The sequence below is a fragment of the Aspergillus novofumigatus genome (assembly GCF_002847465.1).
Source record: "Aspergillus novofumigatus IBT 16806 chromosome Unknown P174scaffold_3, whole genome shotgun sequence".
Classification (NCBI taxonomy): Eukaryota; Fungi; Ascomycota; class Eurotiomycetes; order Eurotiales; family Aspergillaceae; genus Aspergillus; species Aspergillus novofumigatus.
In genome coordinates this window covers 3,971,831-3,998,339 of record NW_020194276.1, presented here as the reverse complement: position 1 = coordinate 3,998,339, position 26,509 = coordinate 3,971,831, and the positions used below count along the sequence as shown (strand labels likewise).

The window sequence follows — 26,509 nt, the reverse complement described above, 5'->3', positions numbered from 1 at the left end:
GATTACAGCTCGATAATGGCAAGCTCGAATCGGCAATGATTCACAATGTACCCAAATGCGGCGTCTCCACTGTCGCCTTCACAGTCTCCCACCACCTCCGAAACCTGGACCCCGGCTCGGAGACCCAGCCTCGAACCTGAACGGGAGATCCTATCAACACGGGGCCATAATCTCCCGGGACTAATTCGGCAGCGATCGCTTTCAGTTCCACCTGCTACTGCTCGGGATGAGTACATTGTAGAGCATGGTGATGGCGCGCCCTTCCGGAATAGACGTGAAAGTCTGCCAGTCTCTCTCAGAGGAATGGCCTTGATCGGAGCAAGCAACCCGATGTACCAATGGTACGAGGCCTCTCATCTCGAAAACAGTGCCATAACTTTAACTGGCAGGACAGGCATCGCTATTACAAATCCCCCGAGGAGCTGAAAAGCATGAAGAAACACATGTACGTCAACGTTCGTACAGCCTCAACATCGTCCGGCCCAAACTGACACTCGCAGGCGGAAATACTACGAACGCACCAATGAGCTCGTGTCACAGTATCTATACATCGATCAATTGCTGGACTCATCGCTACCACACCAATTGATAGATGAATACAATCAGGATCACGATAAAGTCGCCCAGGTGTCGACCAGAGGCCGGGAGCAGAATGGTGAGGGACCACCTGCAGATACCTCAACCCGGAAGATCAAAAGAACTCCACGCAATTTATACCGTGTTCCCAGCGAACGGTCACCGCTGCTACCGCCAACCGTCGAAGAGGACGCCCCGTTTCCCGAAGTCCCTTCCCCTGATGCCGACGATCACGTCCAGAGCGGCGATCGCATCGTCACCGTCGCCATCTATATCAACCTGTTCGCCAATGTGTTCTTGCTTGGTGCCAAAATTGCCGTCATGAGTTTGACGAGTTCCATGTCCGTGTTGGCCAGTCTGGTGGATGGCGCACTGGACTTTCTGAGCACGGTTATCGTGTGGACGACAACCAAGCTTGTTCAGCGACAGGACCGGTACCGATACCCCATCAGTCGGCGGCGACTGGAACCTCTCAGTATCTTGGTTTTCGCGGTGGTGATGGCCACCTCGTTTGTGCAGGTGGCTATCACCTCGTTGGGGCGGTTGCTAGGTCCAGACCACCGACTGGTGGAGCTCTCGCTACCAGCGATTTTGATCATGGCCAGCACCGTTGTGGTAAAACTTCTGTGTTGGTTTTGGTGCCGACTGATCAAGAATACTGGTGTGCAAGCCCTAGCGCAGGACGCCATGACGGACGTGGTGTTCAACTTTTTCAGTATTCTCTTTCCACTGGGTGAGTCGCATGTCTCTATTTGCTGGCGACGCAAGCTAACTGATAATAGTCGGTTTCTTTGCCAATTGGTGGTTTCTGGACCCTCTTGGTGGTCTCCTGCTCTCGGTCTACATCATCTGGAACTGGAGCGGCACCGCAGCCGAGCATATCCGCCATCTCACCGGCGCCGCTGCCTCTCCCACTGATCACAGCGTGCTGCTGTACATGACGATGCGGTTCTCCAAAATCATCACCAAAATCCAAGATTTGAAGGCCTACTACGCGGGGGATCACCTCAATGTCGAAGTGGACATTGTTGTCGATGAGAGGACTAGCTTGCGCGATGCTCATGACGTCGGCGAGAGTCTGCAGTACATGCTGGAAAGCGTGCCTACTGTCGACCGCGCATTTGTGCATCTGGACTATGATCCGTGGAATATCCCGAGCCACATGAATCAACTGGAAGCATAGTCTGTATATTCGCACGATTGCACATATCTTCGACAGTATTGACGAATATATGACCGGCACCCTTTTGTACATACATTATCTGACGCATAGCTGGTATGTGAGCTGCGTTGATGTGATACGGTATAGACACCAGACAGCCAATTACATATTGAGCGCATTAGATAGAGAAGCGACATATGAGTCTAATCGCTTTCAAGTATGAAGGGTTTACATCAATCTAAGCAGGCGATGAGCTTTACAGGCAGTAGATACTGTTCGCGTGGGGTCCTAGTGTACGTCTCTAGCATTCCGGGCATTGTCAGTCCGCATGCCAGTGTAGAAATGCGTGACTGAGGAATGTGGCGAATATATCCGACCTTGCACTCACGATGGACAGGACTTCTATCTTCTGTTTCTGTCAACCACGTGTCCAATGACAGGCGCTGACAGCCTGACAGGGTACTGATCCTCTCCACTCAAGAACCAGCTTATGCAGACTATGCTCCATGTTAGGCACGCAGCGAGCACCAAGATCAGATCGGATATGCCAAGGACTTCGCGAGTCTAATGGAATGCGGCTAGTGCTACTGTTTACTGTTCGCTACAAGCCAAGTGATGCTGTCTCTGCTTTTCGTGGTTCCAAGATACTTCGCCGCCTACTGCAGTTCTATGGCTTCTTTTCCGTCCTGCTTGAAGAAGGATAACCATACTGAGCACCTCAACTATAGACGATGGACTTTGAATGATTTATCGAATGCACGACTCCATCGCTGTTTACCTCTCGCAGAGGTCCGAGCGTCCAACATTCGCCACAACACCTCGCATTCTTCTCTGTCTCACGAGTTGTTTATGCATTCCACACAGACGAGAAAGCTCGTGATTCGACTATTCGAATCCAGCAATGATGGTGAAAGCCCTGTAGGTGGGCTGCCCCGCGCGAGTACATAATTGCGGGACTTGTTTCCTCTAAAGCGGACGCCACCTAGTGGCAGCAGTCCAAGTTCCTTGGTAATTTCGCGCTCTATACTTGCAGCCACAGACCTCATCCTGTTCACTATATATAATGGTGCTCGGAACACCGTTTCAGACACCTGCCAAAAGAAAAGAGCAATGTGCGAACAAGAAGCCGTCGCTAGGAATACGCGTTCCGGTAATCTGCCTGATTCTCTCCATCCCATGCTTTCTCCATGCTTCCCCTGCGGCCGGGTATCTCCCCCCGTCCTAACTTTGCCAATAGGGGCAGAGGGCAGATGTGCGACGACCCACGGATTCACAAAAGCGACCGTCTCGTGAACAATTGACTCGACAAGTGAAAAAGATCAAGTCAAGCCCACGGCAAATTCAAACACCTCGGCGGCAACCAGCAGTCCCAAAGGTTGATGAACGGCAGCTACCGGGGGAACAGGCCCCTCGCGACCACCAGGCCTGTTATCCAGCCCATAGAGAACGGCCTGGGGTACCTCTCCGAGACGATACATCGCCCTGTGCTCGTGCTGCCGGGAAGAAGGACATTTTCCGACGCCGCGGACTGGTGTCGAAGGCGAGGAGCAAATTCAGTCAAGCACAGCTGGGAATGAAAGGGACCGGGCTTCCTCAAGAGCTGTCAGGAAAAGAGAATGGAGGCAGCGAGTCTGTGGGATGAATTGTCAATTTGATGGAGTTGCTGCATTGAGAATTAATTTATATAACACTGAGAATAATTTTTTTTTTCAAAGTAATTGTACTGGCCATTGACATCGCCTAACAGAGGCAGCCGGTGTAACAGGCAAATGGATAGCTGATTATGCCAAGGACGTGACTCCCTTCATGGTCGTCCTGAAGGATGCTAAGGTCAATACAGCAAGCTGTCTAGAGAATTAAATAATGGGAGGATTGTGTGCTTGAAGGCCCTGTTGATATACCCATCCCAGGATCCCCCCATGTATGTCCCTCAGAAGCTTGTCTATCTCAACGGGTTGTCCAGTTGATCAATTCAAACGGGGACAAGCTCCGTCGTCACTGGAAGGGAAAGATGAGAGTTTAAATAGCTTGATTCCTATTTATTCTCCCCTGGAAACATGCCATGGCCAAGATCTAGGTCAAACGCACTTCCAAGCATTCTCATCAGTGTACTTGCCAGGCCCCACGTATCGATTCCGCTTGGGATACTTGCAGTGCTTGCGGCGGTACTCTATCTTACCGTCGCTGGACTTCTTGGCGCCACGCACATACTCAGGCGCAATGCCCTTTTCCACCCACTGCACCATGGCCATCAACACGTTATCTTGCGGGTCATCGCCGACATACGTAGAAGATCCCTGGCCGATGGAACCAGCACCTGTCCCCGGCGCACAATGGCCCATTCCACTAATCGGGAAGAAGCGATAGAACTGGTCCAGCTCCGACGGACCCAGGCCCATGGTATCAGCAACATGCTTATAGTACGCCTTAGAGCTATCGGAGGTGATGATCGGATCTTCCAGGCCGTGATAGTGCAGGACCTTGCCGCCTGCCTTTTGAAAACCGGAGATATCTCCGTTGAAGGTGGAGATCTGGAAGGGATCTTGCGCATTAGCTGCCGCTGCGTCGGCGAGTGTCCAGGTAGAGTGGTCCCAGTTGCTGTTGTTGTAGACGACGTATTTGTACCAGTCGTCTGAATACTTGAACCCGTTTCCGCTGTAGTAGATGGAAGACGCGGCGAGCTCGGAGCCAGGCTGCATGCGCGGGTATAGCCATTTACCGTCCAAGCCATACATCGCGGAGAACACCTCGTTGACGGTATTGGCCTGCACACCCGTCAGGCAAGAGGTCTTGTTCACGGCCGTGGAATTGCAAATGAGGGTTTCGACGATGGGCTGGCAGAGATCTGTATCCTCGATGATACCATCGACCGCGCCATCGAGAGCATCGCACTGTTGGATAATCTCATTGTGGATCATGGACCACTGCGCGCTGGTCACGAATGTATCTGAACCTGGCGGTCCGGTAATTTTCAGGAATCGAGATCCCCAGCTGCATAGATTGAGAAAGTTGAAGGCCGGTGCTCCAGCCACCACGCCGTCAAAGTCCTCTGGGAACCTCTGGACAGACTTCCATCCTTGCCGGCCGCCTGTCGAGCAGCCCAGGTAGTAGGAAGTCTTGTATCCTTGGGGATAGAATAGCGTAGTCAGTTCTTTACCCACCACTGTCCCGGTGTGCAGGGCTCGGTAGGCAAAGTCCTCGATGACTTCAGGGTTGTTTAGAAAGTATTGGCCAGTGTCGCCAAAGTGGCCATTATTGGTTCCGATGGTTGCGAACCCGTATTGACTGGCATAGATCATGTCGCGGTAACTCACGCCTGTTGTGTGGTCAGTAAACGTGACCAGATAAAAGACAAGTGTCACGAACAGCCATTCAACCCTCCATTGCCTGTACTCAGGAACCTTCCAGTGTAATTGTTGGGTAGCCATGCCTCCATGAAGAACTGGCTCTTGTCCGAAGTGGTCACGTTCAGTGCAACCTGGCAGAATTCGATCGTGCTGATGGATGAGCTAGGGGTTCGGCCGCAGATAGGTGGGTTATAGGCCATGGAGATGTTGGATCCGATGGGAACATAAGTGGTAGAGTGGACGCGCACATTGTCAAGGTGGATTTTCTTGTGAAATTGTTGACAACGAGACTCAAAGCTGGCAGAGCTGCCTGCTGCAGCGGCCGAGGCCAGCCCGATCAGAGGAAACAACCACATCATGACTGCAGCAAAGGCAGCAGAGAGAGTAATATTATTCAGGGGCAGTAAATTCCTGATCAACGAGATCGCTTGTGTGCATATTTATAGTTCCTTTTCTGTCCCTGACCCCTGCCCCACTTCCCCGCATTTACTGGTCCATGGATGCATCATCTCCGCATTCTCAATGGTGGGAAATCCGGAGACTAGAAGGACATACTTCTCCATCGGCAGATCTTCATCATCTCCTGCCGCCGTGCCTAGGCTTTCGGTCTCGGGGGAGGACTCGTTGCCGTGCCATGCAGCCGATTCGACAGTCGGCGTGTCCTCCGACGCCCTAATTAGGCGGACCTTTATCCGTAAACGGGGATTGATTCGGACTTTCATCGTCATCCCAGTTCTTTTTTGCCTAATTGCAAACTAGAGGAATTGTGGTCCTGGCGCGGCACTCAGTTAATGGCTAGTTTATTCCGGACGTCCACTATATTGACTCTGTTTATATTCCAGCTATGTAGTGCCTCAGTAGAATATGGTAGGAATAGAGCTGACTGCGACTCAATTAGTCAAGAGAATAAACCTTATGCCCTCTTGTCCTTTTGCGTCTTGTGCACCCAGACATAAACAAGTGGATAGATCGTCTCGGGAATGAGAGTGACGATAATAATCCCAATGCTCCAGGGCGTCCAGACATACGCCCAGTTCTGAGGGACATTAAAGTATCGCCAGAGGAAGACGCCATAGGCTGTAAAGCAGCCCAAGTACCTCGTGAGCCTAATCATTAGCAAATCATCTTTCGACCTTATACAGTGAACATACCATATTTCAAGAGAATGGCCCTTTGTGCTATGATCCTTCCACAAATGATACAGACATATCCAGCCAATAGGAAGCTGCAGGATGATTCCAGTCCAATACGCGGTGACCTGCTCCCGCTCATCCGGATATCTCCTAGTCAACATCCAGAGGAATGCAATTGCTGCCAGACAACCCAGGATCATATTCCGACAGAGGACTCGTCGCTGAGCCGGGGTATGAGCCTTCCGAAGCGCAACAATCACAAAACTCAGATCGAGCTCAAACCAAGCCAGAAACGCCAGCTTCTCAAAACGAGTAGATGTTGTCGTAAAGGCGTAGAAGATCTCATACGCCATTGTCAAGCAACTGTCACCTGTCAATCATTGTATGTCAATGCATGGGAGTCGACGTACAGGAGCTGGATACCTCCCCAGCGCGCACCTGGGTAGGTCTTATCGGAATAGGTTCGTATCATGCAGAATATGTAGCAGAGTGCATAGAGCACACCGCAGCTGATGATGAGGCCATCTTGGACGAAGAGGTAACTCTCGGGTGGGTTCTGTCGTTGGTCGGCGGGTTGAACGATGAGATGCCGAACCTTTTGTGCCAGTTCGAAATTAGACATGATAGTTTTGGTTGATTCTGAAAATATAAACAGAGAATGAGTGCTTTATAAACCCAGGGGGAATTTGACTTTCTTTGTTCGATGATCGGATGTCCGGACAAAGGAGTCGGGATGACATCAGCCCTCTCGGCGGGTCTACGAGTCAGTATGCATCGGGTGATGAGGCGATGCCAATATCCTCACTATTACTAATCCGGCTATAACTAGCCATTCAGGTAATGCTAGGCTGATCTAATGAGACTATATACATGGGAATCTTTGTGGCAGTGTCTGCCTTCACCTATTGATTGTACCACTGCCAAACCAGTGCCGCCGTCCGGTTACTTTTGAAGATAAGTGGATCAAAGACAAAGAGTTTCGCTATGCCCATGCTCCAACGAGGCTCATGCAGAAAGCACCCATGAACACTAGTAGACATGCAAAAACACGTTTGCGGCCCCTGAGGACACGCCAGCTTTCGTCACTGAGGAAATCTTCCGACATCAATTCGACTAGCGAGGCGAAGATAAGAAGACCAGATGAAATTGCGTTCATAGTGCCCACCAGGAGCAGTCCTACTTCCGAATCTGGGCTGTAGAGGGTGTGTGTTGCGAGGCCTATTGCCTGGCCGATTGGTGTTCTGAAGAGAAATCAGTATTTCAAGCAAACCTGAAGGAAGACAAGATCAAGAACTTACGTGCATCCGTATGCCAAGGACATAAGCCATGGCTGGATGGCTTTCTCCGGCCAGTCGAGGGCAGCGATGCGAGAGCCCAATGCGAGACCCTCGAATGTTTCTATCTGATGTTAGCTGGATCTAGAACGAGAATTGAGAGGGGAGGACATACGATGGAATACGATGGCAATCAACAGGATCACAAACTCGCTGCCTACCGACACACTGAGTGACATGCCGATGAATACACTGTGAAAAAGAATCCCCATTTCCAACAGGAAAACCTGCACGACGGCTTTTTTGTGTTTTTGCTGTGGTGTGAGCTCGAGATCGTCGCTTCGTTCCACGTCCTCGATCGGCCGTACTTTGCTTTCTTGAAATGTTTGCATGCCATCAGGAGCAGAAGCGATCCGTATGATGCGATCGGATTCCTCACCCATGCGGTTGATAGTCCGACTCACGCTAGTTTGCCTGCCAATCAATGGGCCGAGGTCACGCAAGTGCGATTGACTTTCGACCCTGGTGCAGACAGGTCTTTTGACCTCACCTAAGTATTCTGAGTCTCTGGCGCCAGGGACACGGGAGTTGCAGACACCCCTTTCGGACCGAGATGTCTTCTGCTCAGAGACTTTGAGCCCACCGCGGCAGACATGTCGTGCGGGACTAAAGACCATTTCGACCACAGTCACTAGAAAAATGCCGGCGAGGGCAATGGCTCCGGGCATGGCGGGGTAGTCGGTGGTCCAAAAATCCGACAAGCAGGGATTATTGAGAGAAGTAAATGCAGTCGGGAGCAGATGAACAAATGCGGTGGCAATGAGGACGCCCGTTCCGAAATGACTGACCGTAAAGAGAGCGGATGGAGGGATGCGTAGACGAGGGAACCATGTTGCCAGTACGGGGAACGCACAGGCCAAGGTAGAAACGCTCAAGACAATAAAAAGCGCGCTGATATGCAGAGAGGTGTTGTATTCACCGTTCTTGACGCCTCCCGGGGCGCATGTGGATCGTTTGATGAGTTTTGCTTGGGTTTTGACTGCTATTCCTGGTCATTATTATCCGGACAGTCAGGAAAGGGAACACTGTTTACTTACCTGCTGTATCAGAGACCGAGATGGTAGAGCTGAAGTATCTTCCCAGGCTCTCATGGGAGATGAGCGCAGAGGTGAAGAGAACCGATAGCAGCCACCAGGCCCAGCTCTTGATCTTTTCAAGTGACGATCGATCAAGATGGCAGATACGATGGATTTGACTAGCAATATTGTCGCTTTGAAAGTAGTGGGGGCGTCCTTTTAGATGTCAACAAAGATGGAGGATCTAGTGAGTTCATTCGAACATACCTGACGGTGTCAGTGACACCCCAAGAGACCTTGACTCTTTCCCAATTGGAGTGTTCCGTCGTTCAGGCATAGTTTGGGTGTCGTCCCAGCTGGTCAACGAAGCGGCACCCAGTCCAGAGCCTGATCTGTGCACGCGGGCATTGGTGATGCCGTTGAAGTCTTGGCGAGTGGTCAAATCCGGCGCCAGAGAAGGGGATTCTGATTCCATTCGCAGTGTAGAAGAGAGTCGTCGGTTCGGGAGGGGCAGTTCATAATGATAACGGTCTAAGGCTTCTTCATGGTTCGAGTACCAATGGACAGCGGTAGAATTGAGTGAGAATCTAGAGAATCCTGCGAGGCAAAAGTGTGCAGAACAGCCATCTTAATACGTAATATAATCGGAAGGGATTGTCTCTTGGCTCCCTCACCACATGGCTTGGCATCGGGAGTCAAATTCGCCTTCAGATCAGAGGCAGAAAAGATCCCATATCTCTTCCTGCGTGCTGTAAACTCTCTCGGGCATGATTCAGCCAGGATCCCTTGCGCAATCTCATTCAGCTGGAGATGATAGATCTCAATCATGCCCGGCACAATGTGTTGTCGTACAGCCATTTGCTCTTATTTTCTTCTGCTTCTCTTCTAACCCGAGGTTCTTGGCGTCCCACTCCGGTTTCTCCCATACCGGCCGCTCACTTTCGCTGGATTTCCCCACAGTTCTCGTGGTGTGTGCGTGTGGTGCTGCCTAACATTTAAATATTGACTGTGGTGTGTCTGTGGGATGGGGCATGTTAGCCTGGAATGGAATCACTGCTTACTGCATCTTCTATTTAAACTGCTGTAGGTAAACAAATCGTTTAAATAGGTGTCGAATCAGCTGACGGTGGTTAGCAACGGAAAGGCTGGTTGGTGTTGCGCTATTCATTGAGTCATCTTCGGAATCCGATTCCAACAGTCCACCATTTCCATAGCCGATTGACATTTTGAATATCGAACTCGCACTTAAACCAAATCACTTATGCTAGGAAACAAGAAATGGCTGTTGTCAAACATCTGGAATGATTATGACATCTGGCATTTTCAGCCACCCCCCACTTGCCGGACTCCATCCATGCCGTTGCCAACGTAAATACCTGTCAAGCTCCACAAGATATTCGAAACAAGATGCAGTATCACGGACAGTGCCTCGTCGACGCAGCAGCGACCGGTAAGCTGCTTCACGCCAATGTTGGGCTGAGTTTCTGGGGCGGAGTCGACTTCCAAACCGGAGAGATCATTGACCGCCATCACCCTCTCCGCGGACAGTCGGTCAACGGTCGCATATTGGCCATTCCGTCCAGCAGAGGATCATGCACAGGTAGCATTGTGCTGATAGAGCTGCTGTTGAATAAATGCGCCCCGGCCGGGCTCATCTTTCAAGAGCCGGAGCAGATCATCACACTAGGGGTCATCGTGGCCAAGACACTCCTCGACCTCTCCATTCCAGTACTTGTCCTTAAACCAGAGGAATTCCAATCGCTAAGGGGACATAAATACGCTGCGATTGCAGGGTCAACACTTCAAACCGGAGAGCACCCTCTCCCATCACCACCCACCTACGAAGCGCCGTCGTCGCCCCCATCAAAGACCCTGGATCTGTCCGAAACCGACCAGGCAATCCTCCATGGTGCCCGTGGAGCAGCCGCCCAAAAAGCAATGGAGATCCTCCTGAGCTTCGCCCAGATCCAAGGCGCAACGAGGCTGATCGACATCTCCCGCGCCCATGTCGACGCCTGCATCTACACGGGCCCCGCCAGTCTGCGGATCCCACAAATCTTCCTGTCTCTCGGCGCTCGCGTCGCCATCCCGACCACACTGAACGCCATCTCGATTGACCGGCGCCGGTGGAGGGAAATCGGCATAAAGGAAGAAATGGCAATCCCCGCCGATCAGCTGGTGGAGACCTACCTGGCCATGGGCGCGGCGCCCGTCTTTACCTGTGCGCCGTACCTGCTCGAGTCTGCCCCCACGGCAGGGCAGGATATCGGCTGGTCCGAGTCCAATGCGGTGGTGTTTGCGAATAGCGTTCTTGGTGCGCGGACGCAAAAGTATCCGGATTTGATCGACGTGTGTATTGCGTTGACGGGGAGGGCTCCCTTGGCGGGCGGGCATGCGGATGAAGGACGGACGCCATCGGTGGTGATCGACGTCGCGGATTTGCCGAAGATCGATGATGGAGTATGGCCGCTGTTAGGATACCAGATCGGCCAGCTGGCTGGGGGCGATATACCGTTGATTGTCGGGTTGGAGCACACGCAGCCTCGTATTGCTGACCTCAAAGCCTTTGGGGCGGCTTTTGCGACAACGGCGTCGGCCTCGATGTTTCATCTACGAGGTGTGACTCCCGAAGCGACCAAGTTCGACGGGATACGGCAAACAGCGAAGCGGATGGTCGTGCATGAATCGGACCTCGTGCGGACGTGGGAAGACCTGAACACCGCTAGAGGCTCGTCAGTTGGGTTGGTGTCTCTAGGGAATCCTCACTTCTCACTAGAAGAATTTGAATCGCTCTCCCACCTGTGTACCGATCGCAAGAAGGATCCTTCGGTGCAGATGATGATAACAACCGGTCGAGAGACCTACGAGCTCGCGGCTAGCAAAGGCTATATTCAAATACTGGAAGCATTTGGTGCAACCATCATTACTGATACCTGCTGGTGCATGATCCGAGAGCCGGTAATACCCCCACAGACTGTGAATCTTATGACGAATTCCGCCAAGTATGCGCATTATGCTCCAGGAATGGTGCAGCGAGGAGTGCATTTTGGAAGCCTGGCGCAGTGTGTGGTGGCCAGCTGCACGGGCTATTTTGGTGGTGAGCCTTCATGGAAGCAAGACTGTACAGCATCACTGTGATATACATCAAGAAGATTGTGTCGTTATACCCCGCCTAGACCCTAAAGCTGGGTCTGCAGTTCCGTGCCTGGCTACAGTCTCGTTCCACGGATCACGAATCGGGCACCTGTTAAATGCAGTTACCATGCGAGGATGAGTTGTATACTTGATGACGGAAGAATTACCACCACACAGCCCTAACGGGCCAACCGCTCTACTACAAATCTTCGAAACGGGGAATCGATGTATTGCATATAAGCGAAGATAGCCATCAAGAAAGTCCACATCAAGGCAATATTTTATTCATTCGTTTACACTTCGCTTCTACCCTCGATATGCGTCACGGATCAGTCCTCGTAGCCATCACGGCTACCTTGTTTCCATCACAAGTCACGGCCAAGGACGTCCCCTCGGCTCTCAAAGCTTTCTACAACAAGGCCAGAAGCGGCGGCGACTGCACAGGTGCCGACGTTCTCCAAAGGGGCTTCCACAACACCGAATGGAGCGGCGGTCACACAACCTACTGCACCAAGTACCTCCCCACCGGCAAGGGCTTCTACCTCAAGGGTCCCGGGTCCGACCTCGCAAACATGGACATCGACTGCGACGGGGAGCAGAGCCGCGGCGACGGACGCTGCGGGTCGTCAACGGACATACAGGGCCAGACGCGGTGGGGTTTGAAACACCTCGAGAAGCACGGGGTCAGGGATCTCAACGCAAACATCCACCCGTATGTCGTCCTCGGGAATGAAGGCAGCTACAGCCCGACGTTTGACCCGCGCACGGCTGGCGTCGAGCCCCTGAGCATCGTGGCCGTCGTGTGCGGCGACGAGCTCGTCTATGGAGTCTGGGGCGACACCAACGGGGATGACAACGAGCATCCCATGGTTGGAGAAGCCAGTCTGGCGCTGGCGACCGCATGCTATGGCCCGAGGATCAGCGGTAACAGCGGCCATGATGAGGCCGATGTGCTGTACATTGCTTTTGCGGGCATGGAGGCTGTGCCTGCAAGGGCCAAGTGGGATGCGGACAGCTACGAGGCGTTCGAGCAGAGCATCACTGCGCAAGGGGATCAGTTGGTCGCGCAGTTGTATGGCGATAAGTCAACAGCGACCGGTGGCACTGATGCTCAACACACGCCTTCATCGAGCAACAGCAACAGCCACAGCGACCATGACGACGATAACTCAAAGCACAATCACAAGTCCGGCGGTGCACGACGGAGCACAATACCACGACTTTGCCACATCATTCTGGTTGCCTCTGTCGCCTTGTTCGGCCTCGCCTGATTCGTCGATTCGGGATCGATGAGATACTGCAAAAGGCATGCACGATTTACTTTGGTAGAATTGAATGAAATTGAACATACACGGAGATATTGGTAATTACTGGACGATCTTGCTGCAAAATTTTTTTTTCATATGACATGGCTCGGAATGATTTGTTTGCCCGCTATCCGTTTGCTCAGAGAGTCCATAGTTGGTTGATTGATGATGTCTTCATAACATTTCTCGATCTCCACCACATACATCACCGGCCTTTCCGGGCGTGCCGAAGCCTGCAAAATCGGCCAGCAATCTATGATATAATAGACTGCAGCAATAATTATAAAATAGACTCAGAATTCTACTAAGGTCCTCACGTACATATTCTACCTCAGAAATTACCCGTATATAAGTGTAAACAAACAAAATGGGCATCGATTTCACCGTGTACAAAGGTTCCTCCGACGGCTCCATCAAAAAAGCCACCACCCACCGCGATGACCTCCAAGGCGACTCAGTCCTCGTGCGCATCACCCACTCCGGCGTCTGCTTTACGGACGTGCACTACAGGAAGGCGGACATGGCGCTCGGCCACGAAGGCGCAGGGGTGGTCGAGGCCCTCGGCCCGGACGCCAAGCAGCTGAAGAAAGGCGACCGGGTCGGCTGGGGCTACGAGCACGACTGCTGCGGGAGTTGCAAGCACTGCCTGACGGGCTGGGAGACGTTCTGTCCCGAGCGCAAATTCTACGGAGAAGCCGATCACGATCAGGGCTCGTTTGCGACGCACGCCGTCTGGCGCGAGGCTTTCCTCTTCAAGATCCCCGATGCGATCAGCAACCAGGATGCGGCGCCGCTGATGTGCGGCGGTTCGACGGTGTGGAATGCCATGATGGTCGGCAACGTGAAGCCGGTGTCGCGCGTGGGGATCGTGGGGATCGGGGGCCTGGGCCATCTGGCGATCCAGTTTGCGGCCAAGATGGGCTGCGAGGTGGTGGTGTTCTCGGGCAGCGATAACAAGAAGGAGGAGGCGAAGAAGTTGGGCGCGTCGGAGTTCCATGCGACCAAGGGCGTCACGGAGCTCAAGGTCAGCAAGCCGCTGGACAACCTCATCATCACGACGAGCGCTCAGCCGGACTGGAAGCTGTACCTCCCTATTCTGGCGCCGGGCGCGGTCATCTCCCCTTTGACGGTGGACGAAAAGGAACTGCAAATCCCATACATGCCTCTGCTGGCCGGCGGGATCCGGATCCAGGGCGGTATTGTTGCAGCTCGCCAGCTGCATCGGGACATGCTCGAGTTCGCGGCACACCACGGCATCAAGCCGATCATCATGACGTACCCGATGAGCGTGGAGGGAATTCAGGATTGTCTCGAGACGCTGCAAGATGGCAAGATGAGATATCGTGGGGTTTTGGTTGCAGACAAGCAGTAATTAGCAATATCATTATGGCAGTGAATATAGTTATAGAAATTATTTATTGCATTCCATTTGAAGGAATTGTTTCTTAAGGAAAGATATTATACTATGCAGAAGCCCAGTCCGTGGATTTCCGAAGACGGTTGCATCTACATTATATAGCAGAATTTGCCTGAGAATTTCCAATAATGGCCGGTTGGTGTAGTTGGTTATCACGTATCGTTAACACCGATAAGGTCGCCGGATCGAGCCCGGCACTGGTCATTTCCCTTTTTGTCTCTCGACGTTTACTTTTTTTGCACCTATCGCAGTCTGGATCTTCTTCATTTTTATTATTTAGCATATTATTATTGGCGATTGACGATGCTGGATCAGTCCAGTTTCAAAGTTTATTTCGGTGCGAGGTTAGGGAGGCAGTTACTCATGCTGATCCATCACCTCGTTCTTTCCAGCTACCGGTCGAGTACATTGGGTTGATGTGTTCATGAATTAAGCATTGCTGAACACTGCAAACAAGTAATGCAATGCACATTCCAGAGCTTCGTGCGACGTCAATGTCTCCCTTGACTCCGACGATAAAATCAAACCATACAAGACAAGCATGTCGAAAGAAAAGGGTGGAACCATAGACCAGCTTAGCCTTACCCACATTGCTGATCTCCAAGAAAATGTCGACCTCTTTCCCCAATTTCTCGCCAGGGGTCCATATCACAACTGCAGAACGAAAGTCCCCAGAAAATCCTGCGGTTTCAAAAGGTCTAACGCTCTGCTCTGTTCGTTACTAGGTTTCTGATCCTGAATCTAGTTTAGTGGATACTGCAAGTTGGGTCCTCCTATCAATGGCGTCATAAGATTGACGGTGATCAGAGGCCAGAACTTGGCCATCCATGAACGATGAACAGCTTAAGCGGCAAAAAGGAACCAATAGGGATGAGACGTTACGCACGCAGTCAAGAAAATAGCGCCAGAGGATTGGGGCTGCTCTAGATCCTGCTGGAGTCGATGGATGCGGCCGACGCTATAATTGGCTTCGGGAAGGCGCCACTTCGAGGTTATTGCTGAGTGGCACGCGTCCTGCGGGGCCATAGGACAATCAGGCCTGTCTCATTCCTGTTCTTAAAAGCGCCGAGTGAACGTCAACTCTGCTGTCGTCGTGTGGGTGTGTGGATTTTGACAGCCATATGTCCTATTCACAGCATTGCGCTGATGCCGCTTTTTCAGCCTTGGACCCGTCTTCCATCGCGACGGATTTACCTCCTCTCACCTGTCATTGGGCTTCTTCTGGTTTACTTCTTCTTCTGCTTTGACACGGACGTATTTACTCCCCAGGTCGTCGTCACCCCGATCTCACCACAACAAGAACAAGCTACATGTCCCCCACTCCCAGGCATCGAGGATGTCCTGGTTATTCTGAAAACAGGCGTCACAGAAGCACTGGAGAAGGTGCCGGTTCACTTCGAAACAACCCTGCGATGCGTTCCCAATTATGTGCTATTCTCGGACTTTGAGGAGGAAATCAACGGAACCCGCGTGCACGATGTTCTTCGCAACGTCAACGAGACCGTCAAACATACCAGTCCGGACTTTGATCTCTACAACCGTATACATGAGCATGGACGCAGCGGACTCACGCCGGCCGACCTCAGCCGCGTCCCCAACACCGCATTCGGGATGCCCGACAACCCCGGCTGGAAGCTGGATAAATGGAAGTTCCTCCCCTTGATCGACGAAACGCTGCGGGTGCGCGACGACGCCAAATGGTACGTCTTCATGGAGGCGGACACATACTATATCTGGTCGAACCTCCTGCAGTGGCTGGCGAAACTCGATCCGAACAAACCCTACTACCTGGGTAATCCGACGCAGATTGGCCCTGACATCTTCGGCCATGGCGGGTCAGGATTTATACTGTCGCGCGAAGCCATGCGTAGAGCATCGGAACTACGAGCTGAAGACCTCGACGGGTGGGACCGATATACCGGGGAGCAGTGGGCCGGTGACTGCGTGCTGGGGAGGCTACTCCATGACGCGGGAGTACCCTTGCTGTGGTCGTGGCCCATGCTGCAGTCAAATACTCCCGCAGAGTTTGATCACTTTTCCGAGGCGTATTTCAAAAAGCCGTGGTGTTTCCCTGCGGTTTCGTATCACCATGTGACGGCGGAGGATATCCACGAGCTAGCAAAGTTTGACCACAGGTTCATGCACAACGTAAGTTTTCCATTGAATGTCTTGTGGAAATTACTAAAAGGAGTAGAATTCGGTTATATTGCACAGCGATGTGTTTCGTCATCTCGTCCACCCACAGTTCAAGCCTCTACAACCCGACTGGGATAACCTCTCTGATGAGGAGCACGACATTGGTGCGGCTAGCTGTCAGGAGTTGTGCGCGAGCGAACCTGAATGTCTCCAGTATTCGTATGAGGCCGGGAAGTGTCGCACTTCCAAAAAGGCCAAAATAGGAGTCCCGAAGACTGGAGTTTCCTCGGGGTGGATGACTGACCGGATTGACGCCGTTGTAAAAGAGCTGGGCTCTTGCACGAAACCGCAGTGGGTTCTCCCATAGCTCAATGCACAAATTTGTACATACTCGGATTCTCATCAGGCTGGCCCTGTCTGTTTATCTATCATGTCCTTGCTACTCTTCTACATTATAGAATACATACAAAGAGCAAATCTGAAGCCATCATTCATTCTCTCGCTTAGAGGCGACCGGTCTTTCAAAGTTCGATAATGACCGATATCTGATGGCTTCGACGCATCATCCGCACTTCAGTATCCTCCCCTTTTGTCGCAACAGTCGTAGCCATGCCCATTAGAATGGTGCCTCCTGTACACCAAGCGCACCACAGGCGATCGGAAAGTGCCATGGGTTTGACACTGGCCCATGCTCATCATACCTATACTGAGCGCTTTCTGCACAACAAACATGGACCTGCTCAGGGGGCTCGAGTGTCTGACAGAATGCGATCCCTTATTGTTTGCCATGTCGTGGACTTCTCCCGCTACGAAAGTCAGCTCTTTGCTGCAGTTCATGCGTGCAACCAAGGGTAACTTTTGTCATGGTACGGGATTAGAAACTAGCACCCAGCTTCGATGGTACAAAGCAAGACGACTGATGCCATGTGTCGATCCGCAGATCAGCGAGTGCACGGTCCCACGATGCGGGCAAAAGGGGGTGGGACTTGGTGGCTCGTGGCCCGTCAGCACAGACTAGACAAGACAAATAAATCTCGTATAACAATTATGATCACCACCTATTCAGTCGAACGTAAGAAAAATACGACTTGATGTATTCGTAATTTCTCTGCAGGAGTCAGTAGTTCGCCATGTCGCACCGCAGACACTGTAGGTTATGATATATAATGGTACATTTCAGCAATCGGTCGCGTCACCAGTAATTACGGGAGGATCATTACACTTGAGGACACATGAAACCCCTGGATGATAGCATTTCCAAGATAGAAACAGATAGCGAGAATCGTTTGCTTCTAGCAAGAGAAGCTGGTATACTTGATTATACAATCTTCTTAAGCCGGAGTGGACAATTACTGGAAACTAATAATGGACTACAAGCTACGAATCAACTACGCAGGAGTGAAAAAAAAAAAAAAAAAAAAAAAAAAAATACGGCTGATCAATTGATTGATTCCAAATCCCAATTAGAAGAAACAAATTCAAATGGGTATAGCTTCCCTTGAACTCCTAAACTCCCATACACAGTCCTCCAATGACAGGCACCGGTAAAAAACCCTTTGCTTGTAAAACCTCTGGGGTAGTGGACGTCTCCCAAGAGGAAACCAAGCAACAGGAAAAAGGTATGCCTGTTGAAATAATTCGTAGTCTGTCGTATGAATCGTGGCCAATTTGGCATCCATGAGGTAACCAATTTCCGGAGATTGGTATTTTGCGCGACTTGTGTATAAACAAGTCATATGTTGTCATCTTTGATCGGTATTCTGATCTCAATAGAGGCGAGAAGGGGAGATCGAGGGCTTGAATCGAGTACCAGGAATGGGTGTGATTCTTCGGTCCATAATGTCGCGGAAGAACCGGCGAAAGTACGAGTACACCTCGTTTGTCTTTGTACCGCTGTCGGTTCGCAGGGTGGTTCGGTGGAATGATATCTATTGAATGTTGGCGTGCTATTGATGCTGATATGCGGAAATCGGGTATCGTACCATGTCGTTGTCGTCGATCTCGAGGAAGTAGAATTCTTTTCCGTTGGTCGCAACGCCGTGGACCGAGGTGAGCCGTTTGTTTTCACTCTTTCGAGCGTTATGGCAGAGTGCTATAATGGATTAGCAACTTTCCCACATGGATAATTGCGTATAGAACTTACCCATGAATGAGATGTACTGCCAAAGGATGGTCGACGGCCACGGATTGACGCAGATGACAACGCCGATACCATTGCCAGGCTCCGCAGCGTTGTTCACAACGAAATCAAGCTCTCCTTCAATCGGGAATCTGACGCCCAGAGCCTCAACTTCTTGTTCAAAACCTCTACACCGAGGAATGGAAAGGACTGCTGAGGAGCGTTTGGCGGGATTCTGTTTGCGATAGTCGAGTTCCTCCACGTAGCAGTAATTTAGTATTGCTCTGATTCGTTTGCAGGAGGTTTCGTGGTCGAGGTACTGCGGGTCGTTCTTGTTTAATACGGCTAGATTGCGTACTGATGATAGTCGGTCTCCGAGTTTTGCTGATGATAATGAAGGCGTGTTTGCTTGTGCTTACCGAGGCTGATGGGGATGGGGTCTTTTCGTTCTGTTCTAGGGTCCACAACCCACGTGGATTTGGGTGACGAGACAGGCCGAACAATGGATAGAGCGTATGGGAAAGGAACGCTTCCGTGACCTCATCCGGAGTTGGAGCTCTCTGTCGTAGAGGAGGTGAAGGAGGCAAGGGCGCCTTTCGCCCGACAAAGGGCCAGTCAGGGTCTTCCTCGTCATACTCTGAGGGTGGCGTGTCTGTTGGCGTGATCAATGACCACGCCTGCGAGGGCGATGTTGCTGTTGATGTTGCTGCTGACGAGGTCATTCCTGACCATGCTTTCAAGGGTCTAACCATCTTGGCGATCTCTGTGAGGATCATGTTCATAGTGGTGAGTTTGTCGATGACTATGCTTTTGACGTCGATGTTGCTGTCGGCAAGATTGTTGATGACTGTGTCTTCGATTGCCATGCCCATGTTGGCGAGGTCGTCGGCGATCTTATTCCTGAGGATGATATTGCTGTTGAGAAGGTCGTTGATCAGCATGTCTTCGAGGGTCATGTCGATGGAAATGTGTCTGATCGTCATGCTGTTTGTCGTTGTCGTTGTTTGTCGATGTTGTCGATGTTGTCGGATGGATGCATTGAGCAGAAAAGCAGAGCTGGAAGACGGGGTTCATATAGCGCTGCCTGTTGATGATGGGTATGCGATCATTTCGTCTCGTAACCACGGTAGACTCTGTCTTTTGTTGGTTGGAGATCTAAAAATAAGACATTCTCAAAGTTTCCCAGCGCTAGCCACGAAAACGTTTATGAAAATGATGCAAGTATGAGCGTATATTCTTACGGGAATGTTATTTGAGAGAAGAGTTGTTTAGAGGCAGAGGTCCGTCCTCGATAATTTGCATGATGTGTTCAAAATGCTCGTCTGATATCCGTTCTCATGGCAACTGTAGGTTTAGCATACTGTTGCTCGAGCACCGCTGATACATTCTCTATCCTTCCAGAAAAGCGTAATGATATCCTCACAGGACTAGGAAGTTTTTCTTGTGCAGGGCGCCTTGATGAGATCATACCCTCATTCGACTGGTCTAGGCAACAATAGACTGCAGTACCCTCTAGTCTGTCATGGAAAGGAAACTGGGATGAGGGACAGAGATATAAAGAGTTACAATACTAGATGCTGCTCTGTTGGAAACTGCCAAAAATAGGCTCCATCATATCAATTCTCCACAATTTCCGATTAAGGTTATCCGTCTCCCCCGCATATACATAGATTGTCCAACCTTATTCTGCCGAGCAATGTCCCTCCCAAAGCCTCATCTAACACCCCATAGCCTGCAGCTTGGGAGGTATCTGGCTTGATACGCTGTTTTCTCCTCATCTCCACTGGCCAACTATAGCTGCGATCATACGGCCGCAGGAGCTCGGCTGCCACTATCTGGCACTCGGAGCCACCGATGTTGCAAACCCATTGCTAGATGTTGGACCACACTCAGCTTGCCTCACGAGAGTTAATGTTAGCTTGAGACCTTGTACCTTAGGCCAAGTGTTAATATTGGAGAGCTCTAAGCTTAAAAGTAGTGTTTAGGGGTTCCACGCAAAACGAAGCTATATGCTTACTAGAAAAAGGGCCACCTCACGTCTGAGGGCCGCGTCATCGTCACCGGAAAGCAGTATGTAACTCTCTAAAAAGTCTCGAATGTGGATATTGGCAACCTCCAGTATAGCAAAACGACTCGTACTATTCGGTACTATATTCCTCGTAGGCTCGTCCTTACAGGGTGGAGCACGTCGGTTGCTAACGATTGTCAATCCGGCACCATCTGATGACCTACAGAGAGCGCTTGATCCTCAAGCAGTTAGAACCCTACGTACACTCCTAAAGAACGATGCATCAGGCAATTGTTCACTTCGAAAGCCATAATAGAAAGCATGCGGCCAGGCGAGGTTTAGTTCACCAGGCGGACAGATAGGACAGACCCCTAACTAGGAGAATCCAAGGTATAGAATGAGGGAGATGGGCTTCGAACGGACCAGCCCCGGTTCAATTTGAGGTCTCTTTTGCAGGAGTGTATTCATATATGCGGGTGAATCCTCCCATTATTTGCAACTCACAGGGGCAAGTTAGCTGACGGGCATATATTTCTAGGTTGGATACCGATCGTAAAATCACCACATTTACGGTAGTCTCAGAACAATAGCGACTCATGGACGCTTTTCGGCTATTTTTGATTTTATTCCTCGATATCTTTGCCCTCTGCGAAAGATATACCTCGGGCAAATGGTCAGGACTAACCAAGTCCTGTGTCGTGTGCTCGCATTCAGTCTTGTGGATCGACGTTGTGCGGAATATTCTGAGACAACAGCTGTCTTGACCACAGGTATTATAGAGGAGTGGAACAACGGCGAGCCCAAATTACAGTCAATTTTGGTGTGCGAGCGCCGAGCACGCATCCCAATATACCTGCAGCACGGATGATCCTCTGGCCAACCGCACGAGCATGACGATCCAAAGCTCAAGACGACGATCGTCACCGGCGGTGATCATTCCCACCGCAAAAGCAGCAGTGAAGGTTCGGGGGTTTATTACAGATTATTGATAAGAAGAGCTTATGGACTATGGTTTAGGGGTATAACACTGTATTCGTATATATACTAGGTCTTGGGCAGGCCCTAGGTTATAAGTCCCTAGCGAGCCTACTCCTTTTCATAGTTTCTTTTTATAATAGCAAAATTCTTTCTCTACTGCTACTATAGTTAGAGATTTATTCAACTAGTTAAGACATAAGAAATGCGTCTTAATGCTTTAGAGTCTGCATTTAATTTGAATTATTCAAAAGAGAATTGGCTATACTCTCTACAGGCCAACCCGTCTTTTGTCCCCAAATCCTCATCTCATCTACAATCTCGCTTAGCTTCCTGGCATCTTTAAGCCACGGCCCACCTATGATTATAAGCATACCCCATCACCAAGAAAGAAATGCAGAAGTCTTACAGAAAGCTATAGGCCCAAAGGAATTAACCCAAACAGGCGCAGACCTACTCGACAGCGCCAAGGCACATACAATGGTGGCGTGGTGTACTAGTTTGCTTTCCAGGTTGTTTATCCTTTCGATGTGCTGCAGCGTGTTGACCAATGAAGGACAAGGTTCCGCAAGCCACAGGATTACCATCGCTGTATGATAGTATTGTAGTCCGGCAGCTGTTACTGTCAGTAAACCAAGCGGATTCAAATATAAGAGGGATCCGTACCGTGCCAGCCTGAGGTAGTCCACATACTCGGAAAGCTGCTATTGGGGAGCAGATGTGGTGTAAGGATGGGGCCAAATGCCGAAGGAAGCGATGTCCTCCAGTCCTCGAGCTGATCTCTCAAACTCTCCCACTCGCAGGAGTCCAGAGGGACAGCATCACGTAGAAGACAACCGTTGATGACTCTTCCTAGAAGATAAGTGATGCGATTGGCGAGATCATCATCGCATTCAGTCTTCGTAGGCAGAGGCTCCTCCGGAAGCTGAATCATGAGGCTGCGTTTTTCTATGAGTGCGACCGTGATATCCTCTCTCAGGTAATTCCAGAAACCGGCACTCAGCAATCCGGCCTCTAGGTCGATTGGATGGCTCGCCAGTAAGGAATAGGACCCTTGAAGGTGATTTTGGCAGGTAACATTTTCTAAAATCGATCAAGATTAGAGCTTCAGCTGGTAGATATGCATCCCGGGGGTAGTGGTCATACTTACGCGAGATAATTTCGTATGATCGAAGAAGACATATCGCAGCTAAGGTCACGCCCGTTCGGAACCCATCGGGGCGCTTCATGAGAGCCAAGAGTCTTCTCACACTTTCGAGGTGATATGCATCGGCTAGATCTTTGAGGGGAGTTGATCCAGATGATGAGCTCTGGCTGGCAGCCGCGAAGGCTAGTATCGCGCTGAGAAGCAAGGAATTCCTTCTTGCGAGGACAGGAACGATGTCCGTAAAATGACGTCTTCGATCATTCAGATCGTACCAACCAGCTAGATTATTGATATAAGCTCGAAATATGTGAGCTACTCGTGGGTCCTGTAAAGCTTCCGTAGGGTCGCTAGTTGAGACATATTCGTCGCTTCGGGATATCAAGACATCTAGACTTGCTTGAGTACAATAGTCTGGCGACGTTGAGGACTGGCCTTGCTGGTTTGAGGATGCTATTGGCCGGGAAGACCGGCGAATGCCGTCGCTCCATGAACAGGGTCGTGAGCTTCGTTGACAACGTTGGCAACTGGGACGATTTCCATCACCTGAGACGAAAACCACAAGTGAGCCGAGACGACCAAGATCAAGAGAAGAAGAGGCTTACACTTGATCTTTCGCAAGCGACACGGTTGGCTACAGGCACAGTCAGCTATCGGCGTGACAACTTGGAATCAAGTCAGCACGAACCAGCCTGACAAGACGATGTTAGTAACTCTGCGCAGCAATAGAGCTTAGAGGGAGAACGAACGATCTGTGCGAAATGGACGTGGCATGGTGGTTGTGTTTCAATAATGCTTCAAGCTCGCATTATCGAGACACAACGCTTCGCAATTCAAATGCGGGGACGCAGAAGTGTCCACCACTAGCGTGGTACCATATAAGGACCTAAGTATGATTTTCCCTTTCATTTTCCTCAAATTTAGGTTCTATCTTACATATTCCACACCCTTTTCTTCCTAATGGACTCTGTATGAGTGGCTGGTTTACTACCCCACATGGGACTCCGCATTAATGCGAAATGCGAAAGGCGAAAGACGAGGAGATTCAATGACAACTAATTGAGGTCTGAGGTATAAATATGGCAGCTTTGACAAAGTCGAAGTATTATTACCATTATCTCTCACACATAAGGTTATAGCTGGCGATGCAAAGACTTGCATTTCAATTAAGTCATTGGTCTCGCTGCGCCGGCACGATAACTAACCTCCGCCTTCGGGTACAGCAAAGAATGGCTTCCAGCTATCCCACCAGCATTCGCCCTTCCGCATCAGAGATCAAGAACTGCCAGCTCACCCCGCAGAATTTGGAGATTGCCATTCGCAGTCTGCATCATGATGGTCTTGTTGTGGTCGAAAATGCGGTGCCTCATGCCGCGCTCGATCGGCTGAACGAGAAGATGGTGCGGGATGCATATGCCCTGCAGAGCAGAAAGGAGAATAGTCCATATAACTATAACCGGGGCAACATACAACAGGATCCTCCTCCTGTGAGAGAATACTTCAATCCTGACATTTTTCTAAGTAAGTGCCATGCCCCACGACGAGATCAGGCCCTGCTAACAGTCTCTTGCCAGACCCAATTGCCACGCAGATAACAAACACTGCCCTGGGCCCTCGTCCAAAATGGACATTCTGCTCGGGAAATACAGCCATGCCTCCGACAGCGGACTGTCCCCCGACATCGCAGCCGGTCCATTCAGATGCAGACTTTGATCACCCAACGCACCCCTTTGCCTATGTCGTCAACATCCCCTTGATCGAGATGACCCCGGAGAACGGATCGACGGAGGTCTGGCTCGGAACGCACATCGACTCGGGCCTGCATGTCCAAGAGGGAATGCACGGTGACCGAGCAAGTGGACGCATCAAGCTTGACGAGCTGGAAAAGCGACGAGCGATCCGGCCACCGTGTCAACCTGTCGTCCCAAAGGGCGCGGTAGTACTTCGGGATCTTCGACTCTGGCATGCTGGCGTCGGTAATCAGACTGATCAAGTCCGCGTGATGCTGGCGATGAGTAGGTTCCCTAGTATCATCGGAGCATGGTCAAAAGCTAATGAACAGTTCACTTTGCACCTTGGTACCGGAATCCAATGCGACTGGAATTTGCTGAGAGTGTACGGCCGATAATAGAGAAGGAGGATGGTCTTGAGGTGCCGGTTGACTGGGTGCCTGAAGAAGAAGCCATGTCGCGTTATCTGAACCGTGCATTTGGCAATGCATATGACTTCAACCAACAGCCTTAACGAAGGAATCTATCCCAGATGTTGTCGTGTGTTATTTCTCCTTAGCAAAGCCGGGGAGTGAACGCCGCGAAGGTGGTGTGAATTTGGGGGATGTGTACATATCGGAAACAGTCCTACTGGTATGCGAATCTGGAGCTCCAACAGTCCAGCAGTATGCTATTCGTTGTAATGATGTGTTAGATGCGTGCTGGTAACTCCTGTGGCTGCGGTTGCAATGGTTGACTGTCCAGCTCTGGTCGATATGACTGACCCGCCAGCTCCTGTGGCCAACCAAAACCCTTGGGCTGAGTGATATAGGAGGCCTGAATCTCCGTCGGAGAGACAGCGCGTTTATTGAGGCGTGTTGAGCGAGCCCTATAGGTCCGCATAAACCAGATAACAAAGGCAAGAATAGCTAAAGCAACCACCCCTCCGGCAACACCGCCAGCAATTGCTGCTGTATTTGTGGAAGCTGCTGTCGGAGATGGCGAAGGTGCTGTCGAAGCAGTAGACGCGGTCGATTGAATAGTCGTGGACAGTATCGAAGTGGACAATGATGCCGAAAGCGATGTGGCTGTGCTCGTAGACGCTGTTGACAGTGCGGTCGAAGAGGATATTGTCGGCGAAGAAGAAGCGACTAAGCGGCAGTGGCCTGTCAGTACCAGTAATCACATTCTTCCATGAGATACTCACCTGATCCAGACACTATAATTGACAAAGCAGTCTGTCCCTGCGGCAAGACCTCGTCCAGCGGTGCGCAACCCACGAATCCATTCGAGTTGACCTCGAAGCCCTTCGCGTCCTGATCGCAGTAGAAGAAGTCCACCGCAAAATACAAATCCACGGTACTATTTGCACAACGCTTTTCCTTGGGGCCTGATCGAGCCTTCCAGCATTCGTTGCCGTAATCGCCCGGCCCGCAATATGTGGCCATAGGGCAGCAGTTGTGCCATTGTCCCCATGTCTGCCCGCAATCGAGTTCGGTATTCAGGCAGGTGTTATTCCTTCGAACGGCGAATCCGTCAGTCATTGGTAGGATAGAGGTAACTCTGTTGAGCAAATCCGAAAACGAGCAATAACGAGGAAAAAGCATGGAATAAAGCACTTAAATGAGAGGGTAAGCATCCATCTGCCTCCAGCTTAGCCGCTTTTTCACGGAGAACGAAGCGCTTACAAGATCTACCCAACCATGAGAAGAGAGATCATGCAGTTTCACTATCTGCATCCGGGTCAAATCAGCCCCAACTGGTTTTCGCGGGGTGATAATCATCGAGGTTGTCGGCGGCTAAAACGCCAATAACTTCCACAGTCTTTCTGAACGAAATCCTAAGCGCCAGGGTAGAGCATGCCAAGTGGCCTTGCTGATAGAGAATGCAGGGTTTACAGGGGGAGGGGATTACCCACCAATCGACCGTCGCCAACGAGCTGTGGAAATGATGAGTTTCGGCCGTGGACGTGGGGGCCACAAGATATCCAT

At 50.9% G+C, this 26,509-nt stretch overlaps 14 protein-coding genes and 1 non-coding gene across 15 annotated transcripts; 7 read left to right on the top strand and 8 right to left on the bottom strand.

The window, feature by feature from the left end:
* Nucleotides 1-45: 45 nt before the first annotated feature.
* On the top strand, nt 46-1,947 carry P174DRAFT_511817 (cation diffusion facilitator family transporter; the record flags this gene model as incomplete). The annotated part of the gene is made up of 4 exons (XM_024831822.1): nt 46-341; nt 395-445; nt 501-1,309; nt 1,359-1,947. The coding sequence occupies 4 exons, from the start codon at nt 46-48 to the stop codon at nt 1,757-1,759; spliced, it is 1,557 nt and encodes a 518-aa protein (XP_024684817.1). The 3' UTR covers nt 1,760-1,947.
* A 561-nt stretch (nt 1,948-2,508) lies between these two features.
* Nucleotides 2,509-3,016, bottom strand: P174DRAFT_155395 (uncharacterized protein). The gene has a single exon (XM_024821181.1). The coding sequence runs from the start codon at nt 2,914-2,916 to the stop codon at nt 2,575-2,577; it is 342 nt and encodes a 113-aa protein (XP_024684816.1). The 5' UTR covers nt 2,917-3,016; the 3' UTR covers nt 2,509-2,574.
* Nucleotides 3,017-3,816: 800 nt separating this feature from the next.
* On the bottom strand, nt 3,817-5,444 carry faeB-1 (putative feruloyl esterase; the record flags this gene model as incomplete). The annotated part of the gene is made up of 2 exons (XM_024825632.1): nt 3,817-5,054; nt 5,105-5,444. 2 exons carry the CDS (start codon nt 5,442-5,444, stop codon nt 3,817-3,819), a joined length of 1,578 nt encoding a protein of 525 aa, XP_024684815.1.
* A 384-nt stretch (nt 5,445-5,828) lies between these two features.
* P174DRAFT_440802 (uncharacterized protein) lies at nt 5,829-6,890 on the bottom strand. The gene is made up of 3 exons (XM_024827138.1): nt 6,629-6,890; nt 6,237-6,581; nt 5,829-6,191 (listed from the first exon to the last, which is right to left on the bottom strand). Exons 1-3 carry the CDS (start codon nt 6,838-6,840, stop codon nt 5,999-6,001), a joined length of 750 nt encoding a protein of 249 aa, XP_024684814.1. The 5' UTR covers nt 6,841-6,890; the 3' UTR covers nt 5,829-5,998.
* A 310-nt stretch (nt 6,891-7,200) lies between these two features.
* Nucleotides 7,201-9,043, bottom strand: zrfD (putative plasma membrane zinc ion transporter; the record flags this gene model as incomplete). Its single annotated transcript, XM_024829784.1, has 5 exons — nt 7,201-7,459; nt 7,517-7,616; nt 7,668-8,534; nt 8,590-8,784; nt 8,836-9,043. The coding sequence occupies 5 exons, from the start codon at nt 9,041-9,043 to the stop codon at nt 7,201-7,203; spliced, it is 1,629 nt and encodes a 542-aa protein (XP_024684813.1).
* On the bottom strand, nt 8,670-9,621 carry P174DRAFT_440800 (uncharacterized protein). Its single transcript, XM_024827137.1, has one exon. It carries the CDS (start codon nt 9,424-9,426, stop codon nt 9,100-9,102), a length of 327 nt encoding a protein of 108 aa, XP_024684812.1. The 5' UTR covers nt 9,427-9,621; the 3' UTR covers nt 8,670-9,099.
* A 354-nt stretch (nt 9,622-9,975) lies between these two features.
* On the top strand, nt 9,976-11,706 carry P174DRAFT_420077 (uncharacterized protein; the record flags this gene model as incomplete). The annotated part of the gene is made up of 1 exon (XM_024824841.1): nt 9,976-11,706. The coding sequence occupies one exon, from the start codon at nt 9,976-9,978 to the stop codon at nt 11,704-11,706; it is 1,731 nt and encodes a 576-aa protein (XP_024684811.1).
* Nucleotides 11,707-12,020: 314 nt separating this feature from the next.
* On the top strand, nt 12,021-12,974 carry P174DRAFT_420076 (glycoside hydrolase family 75 protein; the record flags this gene model as incomplete). Its single annotated transcript, XM_024824840.1, has 1 exon — nt 12,021-12,974. One exon carries the CDS (start codon nt 12,021-12,023, stop codon nt 12,972-12,974), a length of 954 nt encoding a protein of 317 aa, XP_024684810.1.
* A 377-nt stretch (nt 12,975-13,351) lies between these two features.
* On the top strand, nt 13,352-14,394 carry P174DRAFT_440798 (NAD(P)-dependent alcohol dehydrogenase). The gene has a single exon (XM_024827136.1). The coding sequence runs from the start codon at nt 13,378-13,380 to the stop codon at nt 14,380-14,382; it is 1,005 nt and encodes a 334-aa protein (XP_024684809.1). The 5' UTR covers nt 13,352-13,377; the 3' UTR covers nt 14,383-14,394.
* A 163-nt stretch (nt 14,395-14,557) lies between these two features.
* Nucleotides 14,558-14,631, top strand: P174DRAFT_t71. The gene has a single exon. It is a non-coding gene; the product is annotated as a tRNA-Val (tRNA).
* Nucleotides 14,632-15,454: 823 nt separating this feature from the next.
* P174DRAFT_440797 (glycosyltransferase family 31 protein) lies at nt 15,455-17,064 on the top strand. Its single transcript, XM_024827135.1, has 2 exons — nt 15,455-16,575; nt 16,622-17,064. The coding sequence occupies exons 1-2, from the start codon at nt 15,574-15,576 to the stop codon at nt 16,928-16,930; spliced, it is 1,311 nt and encodes a 436-aa protein (XP_024684808.1). The 5' UTR covers nt 15,455-15,573; the 3' UTR covers nt 16,931-17,064.
* A 1,445-nt stretch (nt 17,065-18,509) lies between these two features.
* P174DRAFT_388175 (uncharacterized protein) lies at nt 18,510-19,665 on the bottom strand (the record flags this gene model as incomplete). Its single annotated transcript, XM_024823391.1, has 3 exons — nt 18,510-18,655; nt 18,707-19,013; nt 19,102-19,665. The coding sequence occupies 3 exons, from the start codon at nt 19,663-19,665 to the stop codon at nt 18,510-18,512; spliced, it is 1,017 nt and encodes a 338-aa protein (XP_024684807.1).
* Nucleotides 19,666-22,042: 2,377 nt separating this feature from the next.
* P174DRAFT_503386 (uncharacterized protein) lies at nt 22,043-23,583 on the bottom strand (the record flags this gene model as incomplete). Its single annotated transcript, XM_024831162.1, has 6 exons — nt 23,559-23,583; nt 23,415-23,501; nt 23,280-23,355; nt 22,816-23,199; nt 22,332-22,748; nt 22,043-22,281 (listed from the first exon to the last, which is right to left on the bottom strand). Exons 3-6 carry the CDS (start codon nt 23,350-23,352, stop codon nt 22,046-22,048), a joined length of 1,110 nt encoding a protein of 369 aa, XP_024684806.1. The 5' UTR covers nt 23,353-23,355; nt 23,415-23,501; nt 23,559-23,583.
* A 455-nt stretch (nt 23,584-24,038) lies between these two features.
* P174DRAFT_459654 (uncharacterized protein) lies at nt 24,039-25,053 on the top strand (the record flags this gene model as incomplete). The annotated part of the gene is made up of 3 exons (XM_024829783.1): nt 24,039-24,330; nt 24,384-24,824; nt 24,872-25,053. The coding sequence occupies 3 exons, from the start codon at nt 24,039-24,041 to the stop codon at nt 25,051-25,053; spliced, it is 915 nt and encodes a 304-aa protein (XP_024684805.1).
* Nucleotides 25,054-25,229: 176 nt separating this feature from the next.
* On the bottom strand, nt 25,230-26,062 carry P174DRAFT_420070 (uncharacterized protein; the record flags this gene model as incomplete). The annotated part of the gene is made up of 2 exons (XM_024824839.1): nt 25,230-25,669; nt 25,726-26,062. 2 exons carry the CDS (start codon nt 26,060-26,062, stop codon nt 25,230-25,232), a joined length of 777 nt encoding a protein of 258 aa, XP_024684804.1.
* Nucleotides 26,063-26,509: the final 447 nt, after the last annotated feature.

Bases quoted from the DNA above. Each gene is read 5' to 3' on its own strand.
- P174DRAFT_155395 (XM_024821181.1), bottom strand. From the start codon at position 2,916: ATGGGATGGAGAGAATCAGGCAGATTACCGGAACGCGTATTCCTAGCG.
- P174DRAFT_440802 (XM_024827138.1), bottom strand. From the start codon at position 6,840: ATGTCTAATTTCGAACTGGCACAAAAGGTTCGGCATCTCATCGTTCAA. The intron at 6,582-6,628 runs GTACGTCGACTC...GACAGGTGACAG, and splicing joins TGGGGAGGTATCCAGCTCCT to TTGCTTGACAATGGCGTATG. The intron at 6,192-6,236 runs GTATGTTCACTG...GCTAATGATTAG, and splicing joins GGCCATTCTCTTGAAATATG to GCTCACGAGGTACTTGGGCT.
- P174DRAFT_440800 (XM_024827137.1), bottom strand. From the start codon at position 9,426: ATGGCTGTACGACAACACATTGTGCCGGGCATGATTGAGATCTATCAT.
- P174DRAFT_440798 (XM_024827136.1), top strand. From the start codon at position 13,378: ATGGGCATCGATTTCACCGTGTACAAAGGTTCCTCCGACGGCTCCATC.
- P174DRAFT_440797 (XM_024827135.1), top strand. From the start codon at position 15,574: ATGCCGCTTTTTCAGCCTTGGACCCGTCTTCCATCGCGACGGATTTAC. The intron at 16,576-16,621 runs GTAAGTTTTCCA...TAAAAGGAGTAG, and splicing joins ACCACAGGTTCATGCACAAC to AATTCGGTTATATTGCACAG.